This window comes from Haemaphysalis longicornis, unplaced genomic scaffold, assembly GCF_048455015.1.
Source record: "Haemaphysalis longicornis isolate Haplotype H1 unplaced genomic scaffold, Haemaphysalis longicornis Haplotype H1 scaffold_9, whole genome shotgun sequence".
NCBI lineage: Eukaryota > Metazoa > Arthropoda > Arachnida > Ixodida > Ixodidae > Haemaphysalis > Haemaphysalis longicornis.
The window spans coordinates 37,522,267-37,546,759 of record NW_027526460.1 but is presented as its reverse complement, the minus strand read 5'-3'; the positions used below and the strand labels follow the sequence as shown (position 1 = coordinate 37,546,759).

The window sequence follows — 24,493 nt, the reverse complement described above, 5'->3', positions numbered from 1 at the left end:
TCCCATGGTGGATGTTGTTTTTGGGACGCCGATACACACCCTGAGTATGCGCGCCTGCATGCTTTCCAAAGCCTTGAGATTTCCTGCTGAGAGGGGAAACACGCAGGAAGGCTGTAGCGTAAAAGACCTTCGCAGAGAGCGTCGTATACAGGCGAAGAAGCGAGTAAACTTTGCAGCCACAAATGTTTCTGGAAAGCATTCGATAGATGTTGAAAAATGACGAGATTTTTTCTTTCAAACTGTGAATATGGGGCGTCCATATCAACAATCTGTCGAATGTTACGCCGAGAAATTTATGATTTGTGACATAAGGTATTGGTATCCCCATTGCCGTGAGCTGGCACCGTGTGACATCTCGTTTAGTAAAAGCGATGGCGGCTGATTTTGTTGCAGAGATTTCGAGTCCGCGCACTGCGAGGAATTCTGAGATAGAATCTATTCCCCGCTGAAGCCTTGCACGAAGAACACGCCTATTGCAGCCAGAGCACTATATGAAAATATCATCGGCATATTAGGAAACTGCGACAGGAGGTGGCAACATTTTTCGATTCCGATTAGGGAAATATTAAAAAGCGCTGGGCTGAGTACTCCTCCTTGTGGAACGCCATAAGTTACGCTGTGCTTCGATGTGTCGCCATCAGAGGTGGCCATGAAGATGCTTCTGTCGCTAATTCGACAGCCATTCGTACATCCGACCACTAATACCCAATGAGTGCATTTGAAAGCGGATAGCGTCATGCGTGACAGAGTCATACGCAGCCTTGATGTCCAAAAACACCGCTATATCGGTGTTACGGAGTGCTTTTTCGCGCTTGACGCAATTAGCAAGGGCGATTACATTGTCGACACTGCTCCTGTCTTTGCGGAAACCAGACATTTGTGGTGGGTAAATATTTCTAGTACCTAGATCCCAATCTAGCCGAAGCAGCACCATTTTTTTCCATCAGCATGCCTACGCAGCTCAAAAGCGCAATAGGTCGATACGACTGAATGTCTGCGGTATGTTTTCCTGGTTTCAATATAGGCGCAATGCGAGAAGTCTTCCAGCTGGGCTGCAGACGGCCGGTCCTCCAGGATTGGTTGAAAATGTCCAGGAGAAATCTCTTTCCCGCTTTTCCCAGATGGGTCAGAGCTGTACAAGTTGTGCCGTCGGGACTAGGGGAAGCGGACTTGTTGACTGCGGATTAAGCCAAGACGAGTTCCGGTATTGTAAACGGGACATCCGTAAGGGGCGTGTGGTGTGATAGGCGTCCGTTATCCGAAAATGGAAGTGACGGAGGTGAGGTTGATTTTTTCACAGAACATCTCAGCGACGTCTAAGAATGTGGAATTGGTACGTAATGAAATTGAATTAATTGGGTGGAGACACGTCGGTGGTGTGCGAATACTATTAGCTGACGAGGCTCCATATTCTAGTGAGTGGTTTCCTGGGGTCCAACTTTGAGCAGAAAGATGTCCATTCACGCTTAGCCAATTGTGTCCATGTACCGTTGAATGTGCTTCTGCACTCGTCTGGATTCTCGAATGTCTTCAGGTACCAGTGTTTTAGGCGCTCTTCTTTTTGCTCGCCGGCGTATGGCACGAACGCTTTCAAACTCTGCGTCGGTGACAGAAAATAACTTGGGTAATACAAAAGTCTTCGTGCTCGTTTTGCGTGCATTAGCTATCGTGCTTACAAGGTCATCGTAGGATAAGGCTTTCTTGGACTGCTGTGGTAAATACCTCCCAGCTTGTGAATCGGACCACAAGTTTTCTATAACTACCCGGAACACCGTCCAGTGTTATGTAGGTAGGGAGGTGGTCGCTGCCGTGGGACTCAATATCCACAGACCAGCTTAATCTGGAAAGCAGCGTGGAGGAAACGACGGTGACGTCAAGAGCGCTTGAAACGCCTTTACGAAAAAAAGTTGGTTCCCCGGTATTAAGTACAGTCATGTTGTGCTGATATGTAATATCTAGTAAGTGCTGCGCTTTAATTGTTCTGCGGCTTCCCCAGGACGGATGATGCGCATTGAAATCACCAGTGAGTGTATGCGGAGGCGGCGTAGCGCGAAGGATACCCTCTAGACGGTCGCTATCTAACGCCTTTCGGGGTGGTATGTAGGTGGCAATGACGGTGAAAGACAGACCTTCGATTTGCACAGTGGCTGCTACGTATTCGTTTTCTGCACTTGGCGTCAAATCATGGTGTATAATGGTGAGGTCATTTCTGAGAGCTAAAAGTACTCTTGTTGAAGGAACATCAGTTTTGGAACGCAGTAATGTGTAACCTGACAGGCGTACGTGTTCAGATAGACGTGATTCCGCGATTACGATCACAGGGAAACGGTGCTTCTTTACAAATCTCCGGAAATCTGGTAGCCGAGACTGCAGCCCACACGCATTCCACTGAAAAATTGTGGCAGCATTGCGAATTTGTTGCATTGTAGGAGAACGGACTGGAGACATTACCCCTACAGCCACTGAGTGACAAAGCGAGCCGCAGAGTCTATGAGGGTGATCAAGGCTTCAGCTTCTGGTGAGGAAAACGAGGCCAGGAGTGTACGCATGCTCTGTGTCATGAAGAGAATTAAGGAGCTCAGTTTGCCCAAGCCTTGTTGATTGGAGGTTTCTGACTGACCTCCTCTAACGCATGCGTGATGTGGAGATTTTGCAAGACCGGCATTACGAGTCTCTCTGGGAGTGGGAACAGCAGTTTGTTTTGCTGTAGGCGAGGTTAGAGCTGCAGCTGGGGATGCAACCGAGGGCACAACTGGTGATGTATGCACAGTTATATCTGTCGGGGCAGCTATACCGGCGGCTTCGAGAGGAGGCTGGGGTGGTGTAGGTTCCATGTGGAGTTTCACCGACTGCCCGCACTCGCATAGAGGTAAAGGTGGGAAATCCTTGTCGACGTCGACGGAAGTGTACCCATCGGGCGTTTTCATATTCCTCTTCGGCATATCTTTTGTTGTCGTGCCGCAGCGCTGTTGCACAATCGCCTTGGCTGACTTGTAATCAGTTTCTTACTTGACACGTGTGTGTGGCGTACTGGGCAGTTAAGGAATGCCGACTCGTGCTGCTTAGTGCAGTCGGCACAGCGAGGATCCTTAACACCGCAAGCAGAACGATCATGGTTATCTGCCCATCTGGCGCAGCGCAAGGAAAATGTACATGCCGCAGCCACGTGGCCGAAACGTTGGCATTTCGTGCACTGTCTTGAAGTTTCATTGTATTCGAAGACACGGTACCGTGTGTAGCCTATAATGACGTGTTCCGGCGTAGTTTCAGTAGCGAACACAATCAGCACGCTCTGTGATTTTTGTCATAATCTTCGGATCGAGCGTATAGCCACCCTCTCACGCAAAGCGTCAGCGATTACCGAGTCTGAAAGGTCCGTGACCACACCTATAATTACACCCATCCCGCAATTTCTGGGGTGGGGCTCATATGCGTGAACCTGGATCTTCGCAATGCTAGTAATCTTTAGCAGACGCTCATTGGAAATCGTATTTCGCGTATCAACGGCTAGTAGTTTATCTAGTTTATCTTTTGATGACAAAACAAACTTTACAACTTGCTTCGCCGCTCGACGACCTGGGGGAAAAAGGGTATTTGAGGGCCTACGTAAATTTGTTATGCCAAAGAAGCCTATTGTGCTCAACTATGCAAGTGTTTTGAATACATACGAAGCAAAAGTATTAAAAAGAAATGCGACCATTGGGGTCAACCGTCGCTTGCGCACTGTCGTCTGCTGTGCGTCCTCTTCGGTCTTCTGGCGGGAAAAAAATAAATAGGTAAGTCGCTTCGACGGCTTTATGCAAGCTGAAAGTGATTATTTAGAGCCACTTGATCGGCTACTACAATAGTTTTGGCATATGAGCTGTAGGCCAAACGATAACTGCAAATTTAGCACTTCAGTTCGGACCTATATATGTTGTGCCGGAGTGTCCGCACGAGGCAGATGCGCGGGCGCAGAAATAATCGCAACCTTAAAACCGGATTTAAGATACCAATAACCTACGAAAGCACAAATATAGAGAATTATGCACTTTAAAACAAAATTTAAGGTTAAATTGTCAGTTTGAATAATTCGTTTGTTTTTTAGATAGTGCATGCGGCTGCCGCATTGGCGCCACGGTACGGACGATCCAAAGCAGGGCGGATCCAGGTGCGGGCCGTTTTTTGAGGCGGAGTTTCGCAACTGACTACACCGAAGAGCTCTGACTGGAACTGGTCTCAATTGCTTGAACGTTGAAATATGCCCTCAGGTGAAGGACGTGCGGTTTGTCGGGCCCAGCATCACGGCATTCGCGGACGCAGTCGAGGCGAAGACTCCGTACAAGCGCAGCGCCACGCTGTACCATCCCGACCTGCTGGTCAGCGTCGTGAAAAGCGTGTGGGTCGAGCTCAACGAAGCGGAGCTCTTCCTGTGGACCAGCTGGCACGTGGTCGACGAAGTGGTGCCCTTCGCCGATCCCGTCAAATTCTCGGGCAAAAAGTGAGCCATTTACAGGGAGGCGCACTGGGCGCGGCGATGTAGTACGATATTACATAACTCTCCCATAGCTGGCCTTCTAGAACGCGTTTCTTGCCATGGCGTTCGCTGGTGCGCATGCGCATCGGGGAAGGCGGGCGCTTCGTGTTGCTGTAATTGGGGATTTGGCAGTCGACCAGGTAATGTGTGCACACTTTTGGTGATTGCTTAGTCACGAAAAATACATTTAAAGGTTCCTTGAGCGCGGTTTTGAATGACGGCCGTCACCTAGGTTCCTGTTCCCGCGTTCCGTTGAACATGGAACTGTCTGACGGCTTTTGTTTTCATTATTTCTGGGTACGGTCTTATAGAAGCGATGCCTAACGGCCCGTCGGACGGGCAAGCGACTTCCCGTGCACTTCGGTTCTCTGGTGAGTGGCGCTAGTGGCTTCAGCGTACACGTGTACAAATCAACGGCCAGCGTGAGACTCATCAGTGCGGATAAACGTATTTCAATTGTAAAAGCAAGTAATCTTCGTATTAGCTGGTTGGATAGCGGGGCGGTAGGCTTACTTGCCAGAACTTCTCCGTACTGAAAAGAAGCGAAATTTGAGTTAACGCGTGTGAGTTAACGCGTGAGACTTAACGCGTGTATTTCTTCCCGAATTAGTACCTTGAAAAGGGTCTGCTTGAATTCGTTATTTTTGGCTCCTCCCGCAACCCGCAATGCTTTCGGCACTGTTCCAGGTTGGTAGCATGTGTTCTAGAGTGATTGCTACGTGTTCTTGTCGCGGTAATGTAAAATAATTTTCTTTGAGTGCAAATGGTGGAAGCGCCAATGAAGTCGTATAGGTCGGGTAACAACTCCGCTAAGCGCAGTCGCATTACCGCTCGTCGCAAGTGCGAACACCAACTCATCGCGCGACAGGCGTTGCTCGACGTGCCCGAGTCGCAAGGTGGGATGTGCATTAAAACGGCCAAGCCCTTACCACGACGAGTTGGCCGACCTATGAGCCAGCCAATCTGTCACTTGGACACCAGCTTTAACACATGCATTCGAAGACTGCAAAGCTGCTCTCTGCAACGCCACCCTGCTCTCTCATCCAAAGCCAGATGCTCGCATGGGACTGTTCACTGACGCCTTTAGCACCACCATTGGCGACTCCCCGGTGCAGCTAGTGGACAACTGGTGTCAGCTGACGTTCTTTTCCAAGAAAATCTCCAGCCCAAAGACGGCCTCGTCCTCCGGCAGCTCTGCCGTACAACTTCGGCGCTTGTAGAGTGAGAGAGAGAAAACATTTTAATGAGCTCAAATGTGAGAGTGGAACCCTATTCCGGGAATCCATGCGTTGCCCTCGCCATCTTGGCCCGTATCACCAGAAGAGTCTGGTCCTCCTGTTTGCAGCTGGTCAACAGTGTCTCCCACAGCTCAGGAAAGGAACAGGTGGACAGGGGTGGTAGGGCTTGGTTGGGAGCGCATTCCACAATTATATGCTGGAGGGTACCTGGTTGTGGAAAAAAATTGCATAGAGCGGTGTACTGTGTGGAAAACAATAAATTCATTCGAACCGGGTGAACGTACGTCCCTGCTTGTAATTGTCGAAGTGTTATTTCCTGAGTTTTGCTGTGGGATGGGGGGGGGGGCACCGGAATTTTTGTGCTCCGGTAAAATTGAGTAATTTTCCGATAGGTGAGAAGTGGCGTCGGAGCCGCGGTGACCTCTGGGTCTCGGTTGGCCAGTTCGCGAGCCTGTTGGTGGGCGAAGTTGTTGCCCGTTACAGAGGCAGTGGCATGTGTCCAAATGATCGCCACTCGGTGAGATGGACGGTATCGCTGAAGTGCCCGTAGCGTCGTTGGTGCCACCCTCCCTGAAAGGAAACTGCGGCCGGCTGCTTGAGAGTCAGTGATGATGACTCTGCTGGAGCGTTGGATGAGGGCAAAGGGGATGGCGAGTTCTTCGGCGTCTCGAGGGAATGTCGTACGAATGGATGCGCATGAAATTAAATGGTTTTGGGTTGTTGTCACTGCAACCATGGTTTGGTTGTCAGCGTAGCTCGCCGCATCGGTGTAGGACACGTCAGAGCGATTGTCATATAAGCGTTCGGGGGCTTGGTTGCGGGCGGTCCTGAACTCGGGATGGAGGTCGGGGTTCATATTCTTTGGTAAGGGTCGTACAGAGATATGTTTACGCCACTCGTCTTAAAAAGGGGCCAGGTGGGTTTGTTCTGTACAGTGCCAGTTGCTATATTGCAGAACAAAGCGGCCTGCTGGAGTGTTTGTCATACGGAGGCGCTGGCTTGCGAGATGACCTTCAATGAGTTCCTCAATAGTGTTGTGAAGACCCATTTGAAGAAGCTTGGTTGTCGATGTACTCATGGGGAGCCCGAATGCTTGTTTAAATGCCTTCCGAATGATTCTGTTTAGGGCTTCAATCGTATTCGGTTAGGGCCATGTATGGGGCGACATAAGTTAGGCGAGAAATGACGAAAGCTTGAATTAGTCCCATTGTGTCCTTTTCTTTCATTCCTCGATGCCGGTTAAGGCGCGGTCACACTAGGCCGACACCACGGCGACGGCGACGCGACGGTGACGCGACGGCGACGCCGACGAGGCGCCAAACCATCGGCCAACTACCGAGTTGCCCGACCGCGCTGTCATACTACGCTGACGGCGACACAAACACGTCGGCCGATGGAAAGTCCGCGTAGTGTGACTGGCTCGCTGACCGAAGACGCCAATAGAACCAGTCGCCCGACCGGTCGCCCGACGCGTCGTCGGGAATCGATCGAGAAGCGAAAACTGCACCCCGACAACATTCGCGCTGCAATTATTGCGGCTCTATTTTGATAGTTTCTGGAGTGTAATAAACTCAGTAATGTCCGTGAAGCCCATGCAATTCAACACTAGCGCTAATGCAATCCGTATTTCAGCTTTCGACGCTTCGGCCGTGCTCTTAGCTCCGTTGCCCTGGAGCTGCAAACTGCACATGCATGGGGGATCGGCTCGCCTGTAGAAAATAAAAGGTCAGTTCGTGTAGAAGAAGAGTTACGTAGGGTAATTTGGGCAATAAGGGATCAATATCGGCCAAGGTTTTTAACGTAAAACCAAGGTACGGGAAGCACTATCCCCGCAGTGGGAAATCGCAGTCGCAGCCGCGCACACATATTTTTGCGAGCGCTGTCACGAAGCAGCGGAGTTGATGGGTATAAGCTATTGTGGGGGCTTCGGGGAACCTTGCTGGGCAAGCGCTATAAAACAAATTTTAGTTTACCAGCCAGGAATTCTGTAAACCAGCTAGTAAACACCGACGTATCACACGGAAGGATGGACCTCCATCTAGTACCCACGCTATTTCGGACCGCGGCAGCATCATTTGCGCGGTGGCGCAGTGGTCTCGCGCGTCGCGCCTGCGCGCTCAACGTTGTGGGTTCAATTCCCGGCGTGGTCAGTTTTTTTAGCGTTTTTTAAGGGGCATGGTTTGCGTATCCAATTGGTATATCATTTTCTGTGTGATTTTGAGAAGCAGCTACCTTTGTAATGGAAAATTTTCTTCAAAACAGCGAGAGGTGTCTGGAGCCACAACAATTAATTTCCCTTTTCTTGCACCGTGTTTCTCAAAATTGCGGTACCATGGCGCAACGTAAGGCCTTCTCTATTAGAGGAGGTTAAATTTCCGCTGACGTACGCACTAATTTATATACATATTTTACGTGCTACAGAGGTCTTTTCGCCGGAGGTTCATCCATAACATCCGTATTATTACTGCCGCGGCAGCAGTGAATACAGCTCTTTTTTCTTGTTTGTCCGTGATCTAACAAGAAGTTGAGGAGTACACAGAGTACAAGCAGCGCACACGCCAGCACGCACGAACGGCTTCAGCCGCGGCAGCGGCGACACGATACTCCAAGTTTGATTAGAGGAAGACGGAGATCCCCGGCGGAGAGGCGAGGCGGCGGAGTGGGTCGTCGCGCGGTCGTCGGCGTGGTGTGACAAGCGCGTCGGCCGACATCGCGCAGACACCGACGCCCCGCCGACTTCTCGCCGACGCAGACGGTTGGCCAACGGTCGGCGTCGGCGTGGTGTTGCATGGCCGCCGACAGCTCGGCGACACGGTGTTGGCCGACCAAATCGGCCGATGGTCGGGCTAGTGTGACCGCGCCTTTAGTAACCCGCCTAATCATATGATCTGACCTATTACGTCGTTTTGACAAGGCAAAGTCGTTTCGGGTATTGGCTTGTATGCTAAGGCCTAATATCTTGAGTGAGGGGCTAGGTTTGATCGAATGGCCGTCAAGAGATATTTCGATGGGCTCGACGGGGTGTCGAGTGTGGGGGTTTCCGGATGATGACAAGTTGTGATTTCTGCGTTGAACAATGTAAGCAAAAAGCCTTAACGTAATTATTCAATTCTTCGGCTGCACGCTGCAATGTGTCCTGCAGCCCACCGGGAGAGTCTGTGTCAGTTCAGAGGGTGATGTCGTCTGCATACAGTGCGTGGTGGAGATTCGGCATCTGCTCTAGCTGTCTTGGTAGACACAGAAAAGCGATATTGAAGAGGAGTAGAGACAGTACCGAGCCTCGCGGTATACCGCGACTTCCAAGAGAGATTGGTTTGGATTTTATATTTCTAATTTTGAGCACAGCCTAGCGGCCTGTGAGGAAGTCCGAAATGTAGGAATAAATTTCGGACTTCCTCACAGGCCACCAGGCTGTAGACGACCTAGACAGCTTACTGCTGAGAGCTTTTGCCATCAACGAGGCGGCTCAGTATTTTTGCCACATCCTCGAGGCACAGTACTGCACCATCTATACCGACCACAAACCTACGCCTTCTCTCAAAGCCACGATAAACTCCCACGGGTCCAGCAGAACCAACTGTCTTTTATCGTCCAGTTTATCACAAACATCCAGCACATCAGCGGGAAAGATAATGTGGTTGCTGAAGTTCTCTCCTGTTTCTCCACTGTCAAGTTGCTACCCGTGACGACTGACGCTCTCGCCGAGAGTCAGAAAACTGATGCCGAACTCCAGCCGCTGCTTGAAAACGCCTCGTCTCTTCAGCATCAACAAGTTTCTGTCCCTGTGTTGACATAGTCTCTACTGAGGCGTATCCACCTGACGAGTAAGACCTTATGTGCCTTCACTGCATCGCCGCACCCTTGTCAACAAGTTACTCAACTTCAGCCATCCCGGTATTCGCGCTTCTACACGCCTCGTGACTTCCGCACCTGGCCACGCACTTGTACCCGATGCCAACGCGCCAAAATCACCAGGCGCGTCACTTTGCCGCGAGGAGCATTTTTACTGCCGCCGGAACAGCCGGACCTTACCGCTGTTGCGTCACAGCCATTGATCGTTTCCCTCTATCGACTGCAGCTGCAGTCGATAGAGGGAAACTGCAGATAGAGGGAAATTGATAGAGGGAAAAGCTGCAGTCGATAGAGCTCCCATATCTCATGAGATATGGGGGTCTTGGACTGAGGACTCCTCCCCATTGCTTTTCGCAATAAACACGTTTACTCTCTCCAAAGGATTACTGCAGAAAATGTAGCCTCAGCTTTCTTCTCCCGCTGGATATCCCGTCGCGTCACAACTGATCAGAGACGGCATTTTGGATCTGAGCTATTCAAACTCCCCCGCAGGGGCACCTTGTGTGTTCTAGGTGACGGTAGTGGCGACACCGCGGACCCCGAGCCCATGAGGGTTGTACCCAACCACGCTTTAGTCTGTGCGTGGCTTAGCCATGTCCAGGGAAAGAGGATCCTGGTGGCTGAGCTGACGCCGAGGTTGTTATGGACCTTTGAGCCTTTTCTTGAAGGCAACACGCCACTTTGGCCCTCGCATCTTGTAGAAGGCCCCCACGGACTGACCCGGCCGAGGGGGAATCAGCCAGTCGCCTTTTCCTGTCCCTCTCTCCACTCTTTCGCTTTCCTGTCTTCTTTCTTCATCTTCCCTGTCCTTTATTTTTCTGCCTTCTGATCTCCTGTTCCGGGTTGCAAGGGTTAACCCTGTGTGAATGGCAGCCCAAAATTTTTTTATGCGGGGTTATAGTGACCACATGTGGGTGACGCTGGTCTGCGTTCCCATGTTGGGCTCCAAAGCGGGCGACGAGAATGGCTACGGCAAAACCTTCTTTTGATCTCGCCCGGAAACAAGTCCGCACCGCAGGAAGCTACCCTGTATCATGGGTCCCATTCTAATAAAAGGAACAAAGCTTTCCAAAATGTCTTGTTATTGAATCCACCGACAGCCACTGCCCCTGCTAAAGGCCTCGCCATTTGTATTCGCTAAAGAACTGGAAGCTGTCCTCGGCAGTAAATGTAAAGCTACAAAGATGTCCCCTGGAGGTATCCAACTGGATGCAAAAACAAAGCCAAGGTAGATGCAGTGCTGGCAATGCAAAGGCTAGCACATCTAAGTGTTAAAGTATCGGTTCACCGAAGCCTAAATTCATGCCATGGAGGGATTTCGTATCCTGACCTTGCAGACCTCACCGAGGATTACATCCTTGACGGCATGCAAGAAAAAATGTTACTGCTGTCAGGCCTATCATGATCCGACGTAACGACATTGACATCCCTATACCAACTGCCTCGTCCTGACTTTCAGCTCCATTAAACTTTTTAAATCTCTTAAACTCGGCTGCCTGGTCCACCGAGTTCGTCCATATATCCCAAACCGGCGCCGGTGCTTTATATGCCAGAGGTTTCGCCATACACTGCAGAGCTCTCGTGGCAAAGACTTCTGCCAAGTGCGCCAGCACTGGTCATCTCTCGAACTCCTGCGCAATGCAGGAAGCAAAGTGTGCCAACTGTGCAGGGCCGCCACCTGCGTACTCAAGGAAATGTGGGAAATTTCAAGACCAGAAATAATGTCAATTGAGGGCTCCTTTCTGTGTGGAGTGGAAGGTTGTGCGGTGTCCGATCGGCGTTTCTCAAAGAGGAGCGCCCGGCGGTGAAACGCTACGCTCCGTAACCGCAAACGCCCGTCAGCACCACGTGAGAGAGTGCGAGATGAAGCGCGCGCAGTAGTGCAAAGCGCGGCGCCAGAGGGGCAGTTGTACGTCGCTGGGAGGGGAAACAATATCCTCATGTTTCTGCACACGCTGCTTGAATCGTATGGCTTTTCAACACCATAACATCGCCTACGCGAATAGGCATTAATTCTAGCACACACCTAGACCACTTGTTAACTACACCCCGGTACAAGTCAAGAACGACAACGGAAGTTGACGCTGTGCCTCATCACCGCAGACGGATGTTACTCCGCGCGGCGCAAGTAGTGCGTTACTGGTAATATTTTGACCAAGGCACGATCCGTTGGACTTAATATGCTTATAAACTACCCCAGTTACGACAAACTATGCGAGAAATGGCAGACAATGTCGGGCATTCATGGCGATCTCCTTTCAAAACGTGCGCGCCCGTTCACATCCGGGTCCGTTGCTTAGGCGGAGTGATACCGTACATGAGCTATTGCCGTACTTAACTTGTTTCCGAGTATAACATTAGCTCAGATAAAACGCTGTCTGGAGTAATCGATTGTAATGAAATACCGGACCACCTTGCGGTTTCTTGCATTGTTACACTTTGTAACGGCACAACATCCTGTGCCGACCTTCAACACGAGTTAATGAGAATGAAATACACAATAATTTGTTAGCGATGAGTTATGCCCTGATGTCTGGCGATGACCCTAACGAAATGTGCGGGCAATTTAATGACGCGATTAAACAGTATACAGTTGTAACACCAGTTATAAGCTACGAAACACCGTTTATCCTCGTATGCATTGCAGCGCCCTAGAACTTTCCCGCACAAAAGAGTGCTGTTATGATAAGTGAAGAAAAAATGGCACTACCTACTATAAGAATCAACAAGTGTACTGTAGAAATAAATCCTTGGCGTTGATACGTCGATCAAAAAAGGGGTATCGCAGTCGTATCATAGTAGCTAATAATCTGAGTTCCAGAAAACTGTGGGAAATGATTCTGTTATCGAAGGTAATACTCAGCTCCAAAAGTTTCCAGATGCCGGCCTATACGGAAGATGCAATTCAAGTCTAGCGAACAAGTTCAATGAACACTTCAGCATCATTGCTAGGAATTCGGCGCTTGAGCTACCCTCCTGTTTAACCCGATACATCAACTATACACTCACATTTTCTTATGTTACTCCTCCTGAGGAAGGGAACAATGTCACCATAACACAAGCAATCGGTAAGGCGTGCGCTCATAGAGCTTCCGCGCAGGCTTGCTGCCGAGTTGCTGGCCGTCCAGCCGCTCCCTAGCCGGCTGCAACGTCACTGCACACTGGCCGTAATGGCCGCGCTCATCTCAATTTCGATTTTTGCTGATCGCTTGCGCTGCACATGCGAGTATTTCAGATGCTATATTTTGCACCTTTTGAGATTCTCAAATGAGGAAGAAGAAAACTAGTGAAAACTAAGAAACACCGCATGGAGTCCGTCAGAGCCATATCGCAGGAGTTTTAGAACCCTCTTCAAAACAAATTCGTGCTCCTAAACCAGGAGCACGAGGCTAGTGTAGACAGGCTAAATGGCAACTTAACGTCGGCAATCAGTTGGGGCATTTTTTACCTGAACTGGTGCAGGTTAGTGCAGTGTCGTGCAGACCAGTGTCGAGTGCTACCGGGGTTATCAATTAGTAAAAAAATGAACATATGCTGCACTGCTTCCACCGGTGCAACTAGTTCAGGTAAAAAAAAATGTCTGTAGTGAATCAGCAGCAGCTGTTCGAGAACAAGAAGGTAGAGAAGAAACAAAAAAAAAAAAAAAAAAACGTAGGAAGTAATTGCGAAACGCTAGAACATAAATGTATCAAGTGCAGTGGATCAAGTTGAGTTAGCAGAGCTGCCGAAACTGATTAACAGAAGCAAAATAAGCAACATTCGTTCATATAAAATGGCACTGATTGAGGAAACGCTGCAAATAGGGGGAAGCTTGAAAGCAACTAAGAGTAACTTACATTTGCAATGACAGGATGTGCGCACTCAGCGCCGAACAAGCTAACATTGCGCACGACTTCGACGATATAATAAAGGTAGCAGAACGATTTTACATCGGGATGCATGCCTGCGATGTTAGACCAGGGGAAACTACTGAGAGTACAAGCTCAACTTGCGATGTCCCACTAGTAACCAGAAAGGAGGTAGGAAATGCTCTCAAAGGCATGAAAATAGGATAAACTGTAGGTGGCGATGGCATAACCATGGATCTTCTGAAGGAGGGAGGTTATATTGTGCTGGAAAAGCTTGCTGTACTATTTTCGCATTGCTTAAAGACTCAAAAAGTGCCGTCAGCCTGGAAACAAGGCAATATTATTCTGACTCACACGAAGGGAGACATCAAGGACCTCAAGAATTACAGACCCATCAGTCTTCTCTCAGTTGTTTACAAGATGTTTATCAAAGTTATATCTAGCCCCATAGGTGGCAGCCTGGATTCCCAACAACCCAGAGAGCAGACTGGGTTTAGGATAGGGTACTCAACCATGGATCACATCCATGTCGTCAATCAAGTGATAGGAAAATTGCAGGGTACACTAACCCCCTTTACACGACATTTATAGATTCGGATAAATCGTTTGATTCCGTACTCAAAGTATTATAAGACCATGGAATAGAGGAGACCTACATATGACTTCTAGAAGACACATACAAGATGCACGGTCAGGATAACCCTCCACAAGCAAAGCAATAAATTCCCGATCTAAAAAGGAGTAGGACAGGGAGATACCATCTTCCAAAAATTATTCAGAACCTGTCCGGAGGGGTTATTTTGAAAGCTTGACTGGGAGAACACAGGATTAAGGATAAACGGAAAATACTTGAGCCGCTTGAGGTTTGCGGGCAACATAGCCTTGCTGAGTAAGACTGCAGAACACGTGCAAACAATGCTGAAGAAACTACAATCAGAAAGCACGGCCGTGGGGCTAAACATAAATATTGTCACAGTGTGTGTCAGCCGCCGAAGAACGGGAAGTTAATACTTATCCCTATGCATTGTGTGCATATGCTAGGGCGCAGTTGAAAAAAAGACGCTTGGATCGCTTCGGTTTCGAGGAGCCATTGGAAGCAGAGGAAGAAGTTCGTGCCATGGCCAACACGGTGCTCTCTTCTCTGTAAACACGTGTTTTCAATACACCTTTATTTTTAGGTATTTCTCTTCGTAACAATATGAATAAATCTAAAGTAATGAGGATGCCAAAAGCCTCCAGTTCAGCTTAGGAAACGAACGGCTACTGAAAGTAGAAGAATGTAACTACCTCGGACAGATGGTTAGAGCTGACCCCGACCACGAGAGAAATCCAGCGGAAAATAGGTATGGGTTGGGGAGCACCATGCAAGCACTCCCAATTAATGAAAAGTAAGCTACCTCTGTCACTTAAATATAAAACTTGGGGCCTTACTAAACAACAAGCAAACTGAGGTCCGCCCAACTGGCCATCGAACGAATACTGTTAGGAGTAACACTCGGGGACAGGTAAGGAGCTACCTGGATCAGAGAACAAACTAGGGCAGAAGATATCATAGTTCAGATAAAGAAAAACAGATGGACTTGGGCTGGCCATGTAGTGAGACGAACCGACAATCGGTGGACAATAATGGTAACAGCGTGTATACCAAGAGATGGGCCTCAAGAATAGGGGAAGACCACTAACCAGATGGAGAGGTGAAATAAAAAAATTCGAGTGTATCTGTGTACTTGAGCAGCGGTTGGAGATCAATGGGAAATGACTTCGTCCTGCAGTGGACCTAAGTAGCCTGCTGCTGCTGCTGCTGCTGCTGCTGCTGATGATGATGATGATGATGATGACGATTGTTCACCTTGTTTTTTAGGCAGAGTTTTCAAGTGCAGTTGGCTTTTAATGTCACCGGCTTACGTTGGCAGTTGAAAACACCCAGTTTTATTTGCATGCGGGATCTATTCACTTTGGTTTGTTTTCTGATATTCATTTTTTATTTTGTATCTCGTGTTTCTCTTTTTAAGACATTTATTTTTAAACGAGTCGGGTATGATTTTTTACATCATGCTTTTTCAAATGTTATTCGAACATGAAATAGGGGTCCTACAACATTACTTACAACTTTTCTTTTACATAAATCTGGTACGCTTTCAGAACGCAGTCAACAAGTGCATCTAGTACAAAGTACCTCAGCCTAAAATTGGAAACTTCCTAAAAAGATTTTTCTCTCTGTCCTGGTGTTGGCCTAGTTTGAGCGATCGAATAGCGCGATTCTAGCGATGGCCCGGCTATTGGACGACTTTCTTCTATAGTTGCAGTAGGAAACGCATGCGATAGCTGATCTAATTAAAGAAAAACACAGTGAAATCAAAGCAGTCACAGGAAGACGCATGTACCGGCTGCGACCAGCCAATCACGCAGGCGATATTTATAGCTTTCCCAGTACTTTCAGGCACAACGGAAAGAGTAGAAGCCTTTTTCTGAAGTGTTGCAGGGCACCTTCAAGGTTAAACTTTATTATACCCCATTTAATGGCACCTGTAGCTCAAGTGGCAACGCCTTTTTCCAGCAACCCGGCGGACAACAGGGCTCCGAACCGGGACCAGTTTCGGTGGGAGTGCATGCGTATGGTCATGCACATGTTCGAGCCCGTGCTTGTGTCATTCGTGTTTCAAGTAGATAACGACACACGCGCCGCGGTGACCGACATGACGGCTGCGATCGCCACCTGCCTCAGCGGACAGTGAGCACACTTATCTTCTGCCTGTTTGAACTTTGCGCTCGTGCATACACGTGCTAGGCTAGAAACCTAAGTGCGATATGGTTAGCGCGCGCAATTTCAAAAAATACGGCGCATAAACGTGGAGGGCATTACAGGTGACTTCCGGGTAGAAACACCGTATTTACTCGCGTAATGATCGCACTTTTTTCCCGGAAATATGATGCTAATTTCGGCGTGCGTTCATTACGCAAGGTAAATTTCTCACGAAAGAAGTGTCAGCGCAGAAAACGCAAGTTGCAGGTCAGAATTTTGACGATAAGTCTCATGAACAGAATAAACTTGAGAAATAAAAACATAACAACTCCACTGACCACCGAGCGACCACGGAGTGACGCAAAATGCAGTGTTTTCATTACGGAACGCGCCGGAATTACGGAATTACGGAACGCGTCAAGACGAGGCTGCCGACGCAGCAAGCCGAGCGCGTTTTTTTATTTGTCTTGTGAGTACATTACATGCATCTAGTGAGAGTTTCTTCGGCACCAATAATGAACTCATGCTTGCCGATATCGCTAATATCACCAAGTCCGCGGCAATAACGTAGCCATGTCCGCTTTGAAAGTGGAGGAAACTAAGGTAAGTACGATCATCTTCAACTAGACTTGGCACACATACGACATGTGGCTGCGGCCGGTTTAGGGTGGGATCATTGCGCGGGTAATAAAAAAAGTCGTATTTTGACCACGAACTTCAGGGGTGCGATCATTACGCCAGTGCGATCATTATGCGAGTAAATACGGTAAACAGCTCGGCGCGGAGTGCCTTGTCCGCAGTAAGCTTGCGGCCAGTACTTGACAGTTGTGCGGCATTGAAGAGTATCACAATGAAATTCAGCAAGAGGCAGAAAGCACAAATAGTGCAATAGCTAATTCAGCTTGCACGACATGACTGATGACAGTGTCATAGAATACATGTCAATAACATGGAGCCTCCCTGGGTCGCTGCTCTTAGCGTGGAGAAGAAGAAAATGGGAAAAGTATAGGGGTCTTTCCTTTCACAAAATTTGTGTTCACGCTGCAGAGCCAGCACTAAATGTCGTAACAACTCACGATGCATGAGTGTTGGGGGAGGAAGGGTGTCTCAGCGCCTTGTGTGTGTGAATTGGGTGCACAATTTGGAGCTTGTTGCCGCTCCCCATTGTAGACAGTGTAGACATATATGCTGCCCATATATATCCACATAGAAAGACGTAATGATTATACCCACAGAAAAGTTTAAAAGGGCGAGCATTACATTTGCAATTGTACCCCCGACAGAGTGAAGCGGCCCAACAGCTGATAGCAACGCCCAGCCATACTGCTAGTCATAGGGACTCGAAATTCCGGCAACATATTCCAACCATGGTGTAGAAACTCAAAGGGTCACCGTTGTCTTTAAATTTCGTATCTCAACTCTCAAGGGAATGAAAAGGACTAAAATGTTTTTCTCTTTTACAATTACTTGTAGGCTCTTTCAAATATCGAAATATCTATATTTTGATGATATGGGTAACCCATACAAATTTCTGAAAGCTGTCTTGAGGGGTTTCTTCCTTAATAACCCCCGCTGGGGATCATCAGGAATTGGGGTTAATGGCGTATCTTTGCGGGTTCCCAATATGTAATTTACCTCGTGTATATAATCAAATGATTATAGCTTACAAATATTAGCCCTGCTAATCCCCCAAGACCGGTTCCAAGGTTTTGTCCTTACAAACCTGTAATATGGGACGCGGGATTTTGAAATTACACCCCTAATGATGTGCACCCGACTGAGATGCGATATCAGTGCCCTGCACAAAGTGCTCGCCCTTGAGTTTTGACATTTCAGGAGTACGTTCCTATTCAGCCGTTGTTGCTCACTGAAGCCTCATTTTTAGAATTAAACCGCTAAGAATGTTAAAAACTTCGCGCAGCTTCGCACTAGTGCTGCGAAGACCGGGCAAAAAGCGTAAGTGGCGGCCCCGTGGACCTAGCTTAGTCTTGGTTCAGCTTTGTTTATGCGTCGTTCTGGTTGGCGACTCGCCAAGTTTCCTCCGCGGTGTCGTCATTAGCCCCATAAAGAGCAATGGACAGTCGGTCATTAAAGTATGCACAATGTACGCGTGTTATCGACTTCGCGGTGGGGCTCCAAGAGTAGCGGAGGGCGCAACGGCACGAGCGTTTGCTCAAATTTTTTGAACTCGTTCGGTGGCCACCGCTCGGTTTGAGTGGTCTGGCGTGTGGGAGGCTGATTAAGAATTTGATTAACGTTATCGCTTTCGGCCTTTTGGTACCCCAGCAAATGCTCGCATGGCGGTGCACGAATCGCGGCAAAATGGACGCGCCCTGGGAGGGCCCAGGACTTCTGGTATACAGTGGAATTTCGTTATTTCGGCCCCCATTAATTCGGAAATTCGGGTAATTCGTCATTCCCACGCCCTCTCTTCAAAAATGTACATAGCCCTATGGCAACAAACATTCGCTAATATCACAGAAAATTGCACGCGCTCCAGTTAATTCGGACTGGAGGCAAGTCAAGGACGGCGCAACCGAAACGGGTTTTTGGCAAGTTGACCGATAAAAAGATCATCAGCGCTGCCCTCGCTGCGGCGGATGAGGCGTCCGCTGAAGATAACCTGTGAAGATAACCTGTTCCTGTGAAGATAACCTGAAGATAACCTGTGACGATATGAAGATAACCTGTTCGATGGGCTACGCCCGGTGCGTCGTTCCGCAAAAGAAGCCCTATCGTATTAGAGGAGTTTTGATACGATGTTCCAGGAAATGCACTTGCGGTAGAGGGATTATCGCGTACCCGCAAACGAGTCCGTTCCGCTTAGATCTCCGACGGATTTTTTCTCAAAGTAAAGATGTGGAATAAAAAAATTACCCCACCTTCCCGCGAGGGGAACCCTGTGGAGATGCGACGCATCTTGGGGGTTCACTTGGTGTTTCCGTTGGGTTGATTCTCTAATTGAGTGAAACGTGTGAGGAACGCGTATGATGTATTCTTTATTTAACACGCGGCGTAACATTAACGATGACGGCTTTGTGGTCGCTGAAGTGCACGGGTAGTGGATGGTGAAGTAACGGGACCACCGTGCAATTTGCTGCGAAGATCAAGCCTATGCACGTGCCCCGTTTCAACGTGCTCGCTTCAACCGTTTGCGTTCGGTATCACGTTTACGAAGTTCGGAATCGGCTGCTCGCTTCAATCGTTTGCGTTCAGCATCACGTTCACACCGCTTCGCAGCCTTGTCTTCAGTGGTGCTAGCATTCCTGTTATCACAGTGATCGGTGCTTGTTACGGTTGCGCGGGCGATAGCGGAATTGTTAGGCTCCATTCAATGCATCGATGGAAATCGGAACGCCGGTGCTGGAACGACCGCGGCTATGACGCAACGTGGCGCGGCTATGACGCAACACAATCCATCACAATCCACTTCAATCCAATCCAATCCAAGCCAAGCCAAGCCAATCGAATCCAATCCAATGCCCCTCGCGAGAGAGTGTTTGCTATCGGAGAGGAGAGGGGTGAGCATCGGAGAGCGCAGCTCGCGCGGCGAGGCGAATGGGGGAGGGGTGTGGACGGACAACAACAACGCCGTATGGAGGGACAAGGCGAGTGAATGAGATGCAGTCGCATCTCAAAATGAAAATGTGCGTTTTTTTGTAATTCATTCGATAGTTCAACAGTCGGATAATTCCGACATTTTTTTTTTTTTTTCACTCCCTTGATGTCCGAATTAACGAGGTTTTACTGTATACAGATGCGCTGCAAAATACTGAAGGGTTTATTTTCGAAATCCTGGGATTATTTTGTGGGCCCGTTCATATATCAAGCTGTTTTATGCTCAATCACGTATAATGCGTTCCAATGTCTACAAATACGTAATTTTCTCGAAACAATACGGCTTCGCCACCTGCGTTCTCAAATGGCGGACGTGCCTAGCGTGGCTCCTGTTTTTTACGGCAATAAGTGCGGCTATTTTTCTGTTTTCGGCCTGCCTTTGCTACCAGAGTGAACTTCGAGTGACCAGCATCACGAAGATACCGGACTCGGCCAGGTGAAATTCTCTTCCTAGACACTAGTGGACGTTCTTTCGGTGCGCACCCGGGTTAGGCTTGGCGCCTACACACCTCGTCGTGGCAGCTCCCTGCGAGCCCACCGACAACGAGCGCACGGCAGCAGCACCGGCACGAGCCACGAGCTACGAGCAGCAGTAGGCGCGTGCCCTAGGCGCGTGCCCCGGCGCAGCGGCAGCAGCTCTGCGATGTCGGGCCCAGCGTCTCTAGGGGCATCGGCGGAGCTGCGTCTCAGACCGGCACTATTGCGCGACAACGGCGAACCCGTGGCGAATCCTATGGATGGACAACACACTGACATGGACCAAGATGGCGAGAACGACTCTGCAGAGGGCAAGTGGAACATTTGGACAAGAAAGAGGACCAACTGGAAGACGGACGTCAACCGGATTGACAGGGTAAGTCGCCCTCGGGCACTTCTCTCGTTAAGGCCACTGAAGAAATTCAGCATACATGCCATACCCAAGAACACATTGGCAAATTTGATAGGGACACTAGCGCCGAGCGCAGAAATGGCAGAATTGGCAACGTACCGGTACGATAAATCTGGAAACTGCGTACAGATCACTGTCTACGATCAAGAGCACGCCAACCGCATCTTGAGGGCTACCAGCTTGATTTTCCAGCACGATGGCCAGACTGTCACGCTGCCGATTGAAATTCGGCACATCCCCAACCGCAGCAACTCTTCAAGAGGGGTTATAACTGTAGAAGCAGGTGAATCTAATGAAGAAATTCTCAACTGGGTCCGATGCGAGCGGGCAGAAGTGCTCTCAGCCCAAAGAATCGGGAAAACAAACAAAGCCATCCTAACTTTTGATGCCCCAGAAGTCCCCAAAGTTGTTAAATATTACATGGCGATAGTCAAAGTCTCGCCATATCAGCCAAAGCGAATGGTGTGCTTCTCATGCCACCAAATTGGCCATATGGCGAGGCACTGCCCGCACCCGCAGGTCTGTAGAGACTGTGGACGGGCACACGAAGAAGGAATCCCATGTGGCCGGACTCTCTTTTGCGCTGCGTGCAAAAAAGAAGGTCACCTTGCCGTGGACCCGCGCTGTTCAGCTAGAGTGCCCGCTCCCAGTATTCAAAAGCAAGAGAAAATCCAAAATGGCGTCTCCTGGGCTGACATGTTGACACGGAATGGTCGACCTGCTACGGGCGCCAAGGAGCCACAGATAGAACGGGGCACTCATGTCACCACGTCACAACCATTAGCAAGCGACATACACGGGAATGGGGCACTGTTGACTCAGCTGGCGGAGATGCGTTCGGAGCTTCGCGCCCTCAGAGAGGAGAATGCACAGCTGCGATCGGAGATTGCGGAACTTAAACGAAGCAAAGAACGTACACCAGCAACCCAATCTGCTCCCAAGTCAGGACAACCTGAGCGTTCCCATCTGCAGCCTCCCAGAGGCAGAACTCCCTCTGTGCCTCGGCGGAGCCGCAGCACCACTGCAAAACAAACGGCAACGTCACAGCCTGCTTCGAGTGTCATGAATGAGATTTTACAGGCGCTCAAGTATGTCCGGGCTGATGTTCAACAGGAACGCCGCGCTCGACTTACAGATATTGAAAAATTGAAGTCTACCATCGACAGTTTTTCGCAGCAGGCGTCATCTATGATGACATACATTCAAAGCCTTCCAACGTCACAGGAGGATCCCCCTCCACGAAAGGTCACAGCGCGGAGCACGCTAGGACAGTAGCATGGATTCCCCTAAAGTGCTACAGTGGAACTGCCGAGGGTTTCAAACGGCCGCCCCAATATTGAAAAGTAAAATCCACACAAGCCGTCCTATCATTCTTCTGTTACAAGAAACGAAGTGCTCCCCAACCATAAGTGGTTATACCACTTTCGCCAATCCCGCAATAATGTGGAAAGGCACCAGAGGCAACCCTAGGAGTCCTACAGCGGCCGGGCAGGCAGCCGTTCTGGTGAGATCGGACCTAACCTGCGCTCACTTGGCGATTACTGGGCACACTTCACCAGATCACGAGGCAGTGATAGTTATGGTACAGCTACCCAACGGAAAGAAACTTCTGGTTGCATCTGTGTACTATCGCCCTGTATCAAGCGCACAGGGCAGGGTTAATTTTATGTGGATGCGGCATCTCGTTCAAAAGTATCCCAACATACCGATTCTAATTGGAGGTGATTTTAATGCGCAAAGCACAGTCTGGGGCTACTCCCGGTCAAATAAGCGCGGTGTAGCTCTGGAGGCTGCAGCCGAGGACTCCGGCCTTCACTTGGTCAATGATATTGCAGTTCGTACGCGTCTGGGCTTACATAGCTCCCAAAATGACTCCACCCCGGACCTCACTTATGCTTCATGTGGGGTTGTCCGCTCTTGGAGCGTGTACGATACTACTTGGGGCAGCGACCATTTTCCAATTCAAATACAACTGACAGAAAAGCGATTTCGAAACAAACGAACACACAAAATTATAGATTGGCAGTGTTTCCGGCAGAGCGTACAAGTCCGCAGCACCGCTACAATGAAGGAGTTCGTTTCTACGTTGCAAGAGGCAGCGCTGCAGGCCAGGGAAGAAGTCGAATGTGACGACAGCTCACCTGCCCCGGACAAACATTCAGCCAACCTATGGCGCAAGGCGGCCACTCTTACAAAACACTACATTCGAAACGGAAAAAGGCAGGGAGATCTTGTTAAAGTGAGACAACAGTACAAAATCATACGGGCCTATGAACAGACCCTTTCTAATGAGCAGTGGCACAGCTTGTGCTCTCAGCTTAGCCAGGAGCGCGGCCTAGCCAAACTATGGGGAATTTACCGCAAATTGGCAGGGAAACGCAAATGCAAAAACCGGCTCTTCGATACCCTTATTCTCAAAGCCCCACCGGATCGGGTAGAGGAAGACATCATAAAGACGTTCTTCCCTTTTTCATCACTTACGCCCCCACCCCCACTGCCATCCATCTTACTGCCCAGTACGCGCCCGGAGCTGGACGCCCCGTTTACATTGGGAGAATTGCAGGCTGCCCTTTGTCAGGGCCGGTCTAAGTCGGCTCCAGGACACGATGGCATCACGTGGCAGCATCTGCGCAACTTAGACGAAGTGGCACAGGAACGTCTTTTAGAACTAGCAAATGCACAATGGGAACGGGGAGAGGTTCCTTCGGATCTCAAACTCACGCTAGTAACGCCGATACCAAAGCCCAATAAGGACTCATCCAAGCTCGCCAACCTAAGGCCTATTTCATTGACGCCAACGCTATGCAAGCTTATAGAGCGCATGATTTGTAATCGAATGCAGCATCACTTAGAATATATCCAACCATGGTTCCATCCCTCACAAACCGGCTTTAGGCCCCATCTTGGAACGCATGATGCCTTGTGGCTACTCAGACGTGTTATCAACCGTAAAGGGGCCGGGGCCCTCCCCGATTACGTACTTGCGGTTGATATGCGAAAAGCCTTCGATAACGTTAAGCATCAAGCGATACTAGAAGAGTTGGCCCAGGCTTACCCCAGCCAGCGTGCTCAAAATTGGATTCGGAGCTTCCTAAGCCAACGACCAGTACAACTCGCAGCATCGGCTCCGGGTTGGACCCCCAGGACCTATTTCTTGGATAGGGGCGTGCCCCAGGGGTCTATCCTCGGACCGATGTTGTTCAATTTGGCCATGGCGAGAGTAGCGCGATCGCTAGAGAAGGACACGGCGGCTAGGTTTGCAATCTATGCCGACGATATAACTATTTGGACCGAGGCGCGGGACTTTGACTGTGTCGAATCTATGATCACAGAACTCCAAGCAGCTGTCCACAGCCTTACGGACACTTTGCCCTCTCTAGGGCTCGCCTTAGCGCCAGACAAAACAGAATTTCTTGCTGTCCATGGGAGCAAGAGTTTACCTCCCCAGTTGCATCAGGTGGTATACATATCGGACATTCCTATTGCCTCTGAAACCGGTAGGATCAGGCTTCTGGGATTGCCGCTAGCCAGCAGCAACAGCGCCAAACAATGGATTAGTCAACTAAAGTCAAGCTGGAAACCGATGCTACACTTAGTGTCGCGTATGTCGAATAAGTATGGTGGTGCATCTCAAACGGCAACCCATACGCTGGCAAGGGCAGTGTCACTGGGCCGAATATGTTATGGGGCTCCGGTGTACGACCTTACCGCCACCCAAATGAAACATCTCGACATTCTATATCGAGCTGTTCGCCGCACAATAACTGGCCTGCCTCGACACACCCGTAT

At 49.4% G+C, this 24,493-nt stretch overlaps 1 protein-coding gene across 2 annotated transcripts in view; it reads left to right on the top strand.

Annotated features, from left to right (window-relative positions):
- Positions 1 to 24,493, top strand: part of LOC144153824 (uncharacterized) — a 193,851-nt gene that overhangs the window by 161,936 nt on the left and 7,422 nt on the right. Inside the window, exons 7-8 of one of the 2 annotated variants that reach the window (XM_077685555.1) lie at positions 4,251 to 4,480; positions 16,012 to 16,185. In XM_077685555.1, coding sequence (XP_077541681.1) covers positions 4,251 to 4,480; positions 16,012 to 16,185 — 404 coding nt within the window. The remainder of the gene's footprint in view (positions 1 to 4,250; positions 4,481 to 16,011; positions 16,186 to 24,493) is intronic. The other variant, XM_077685556.1, reaches the window with a different exon arrangement.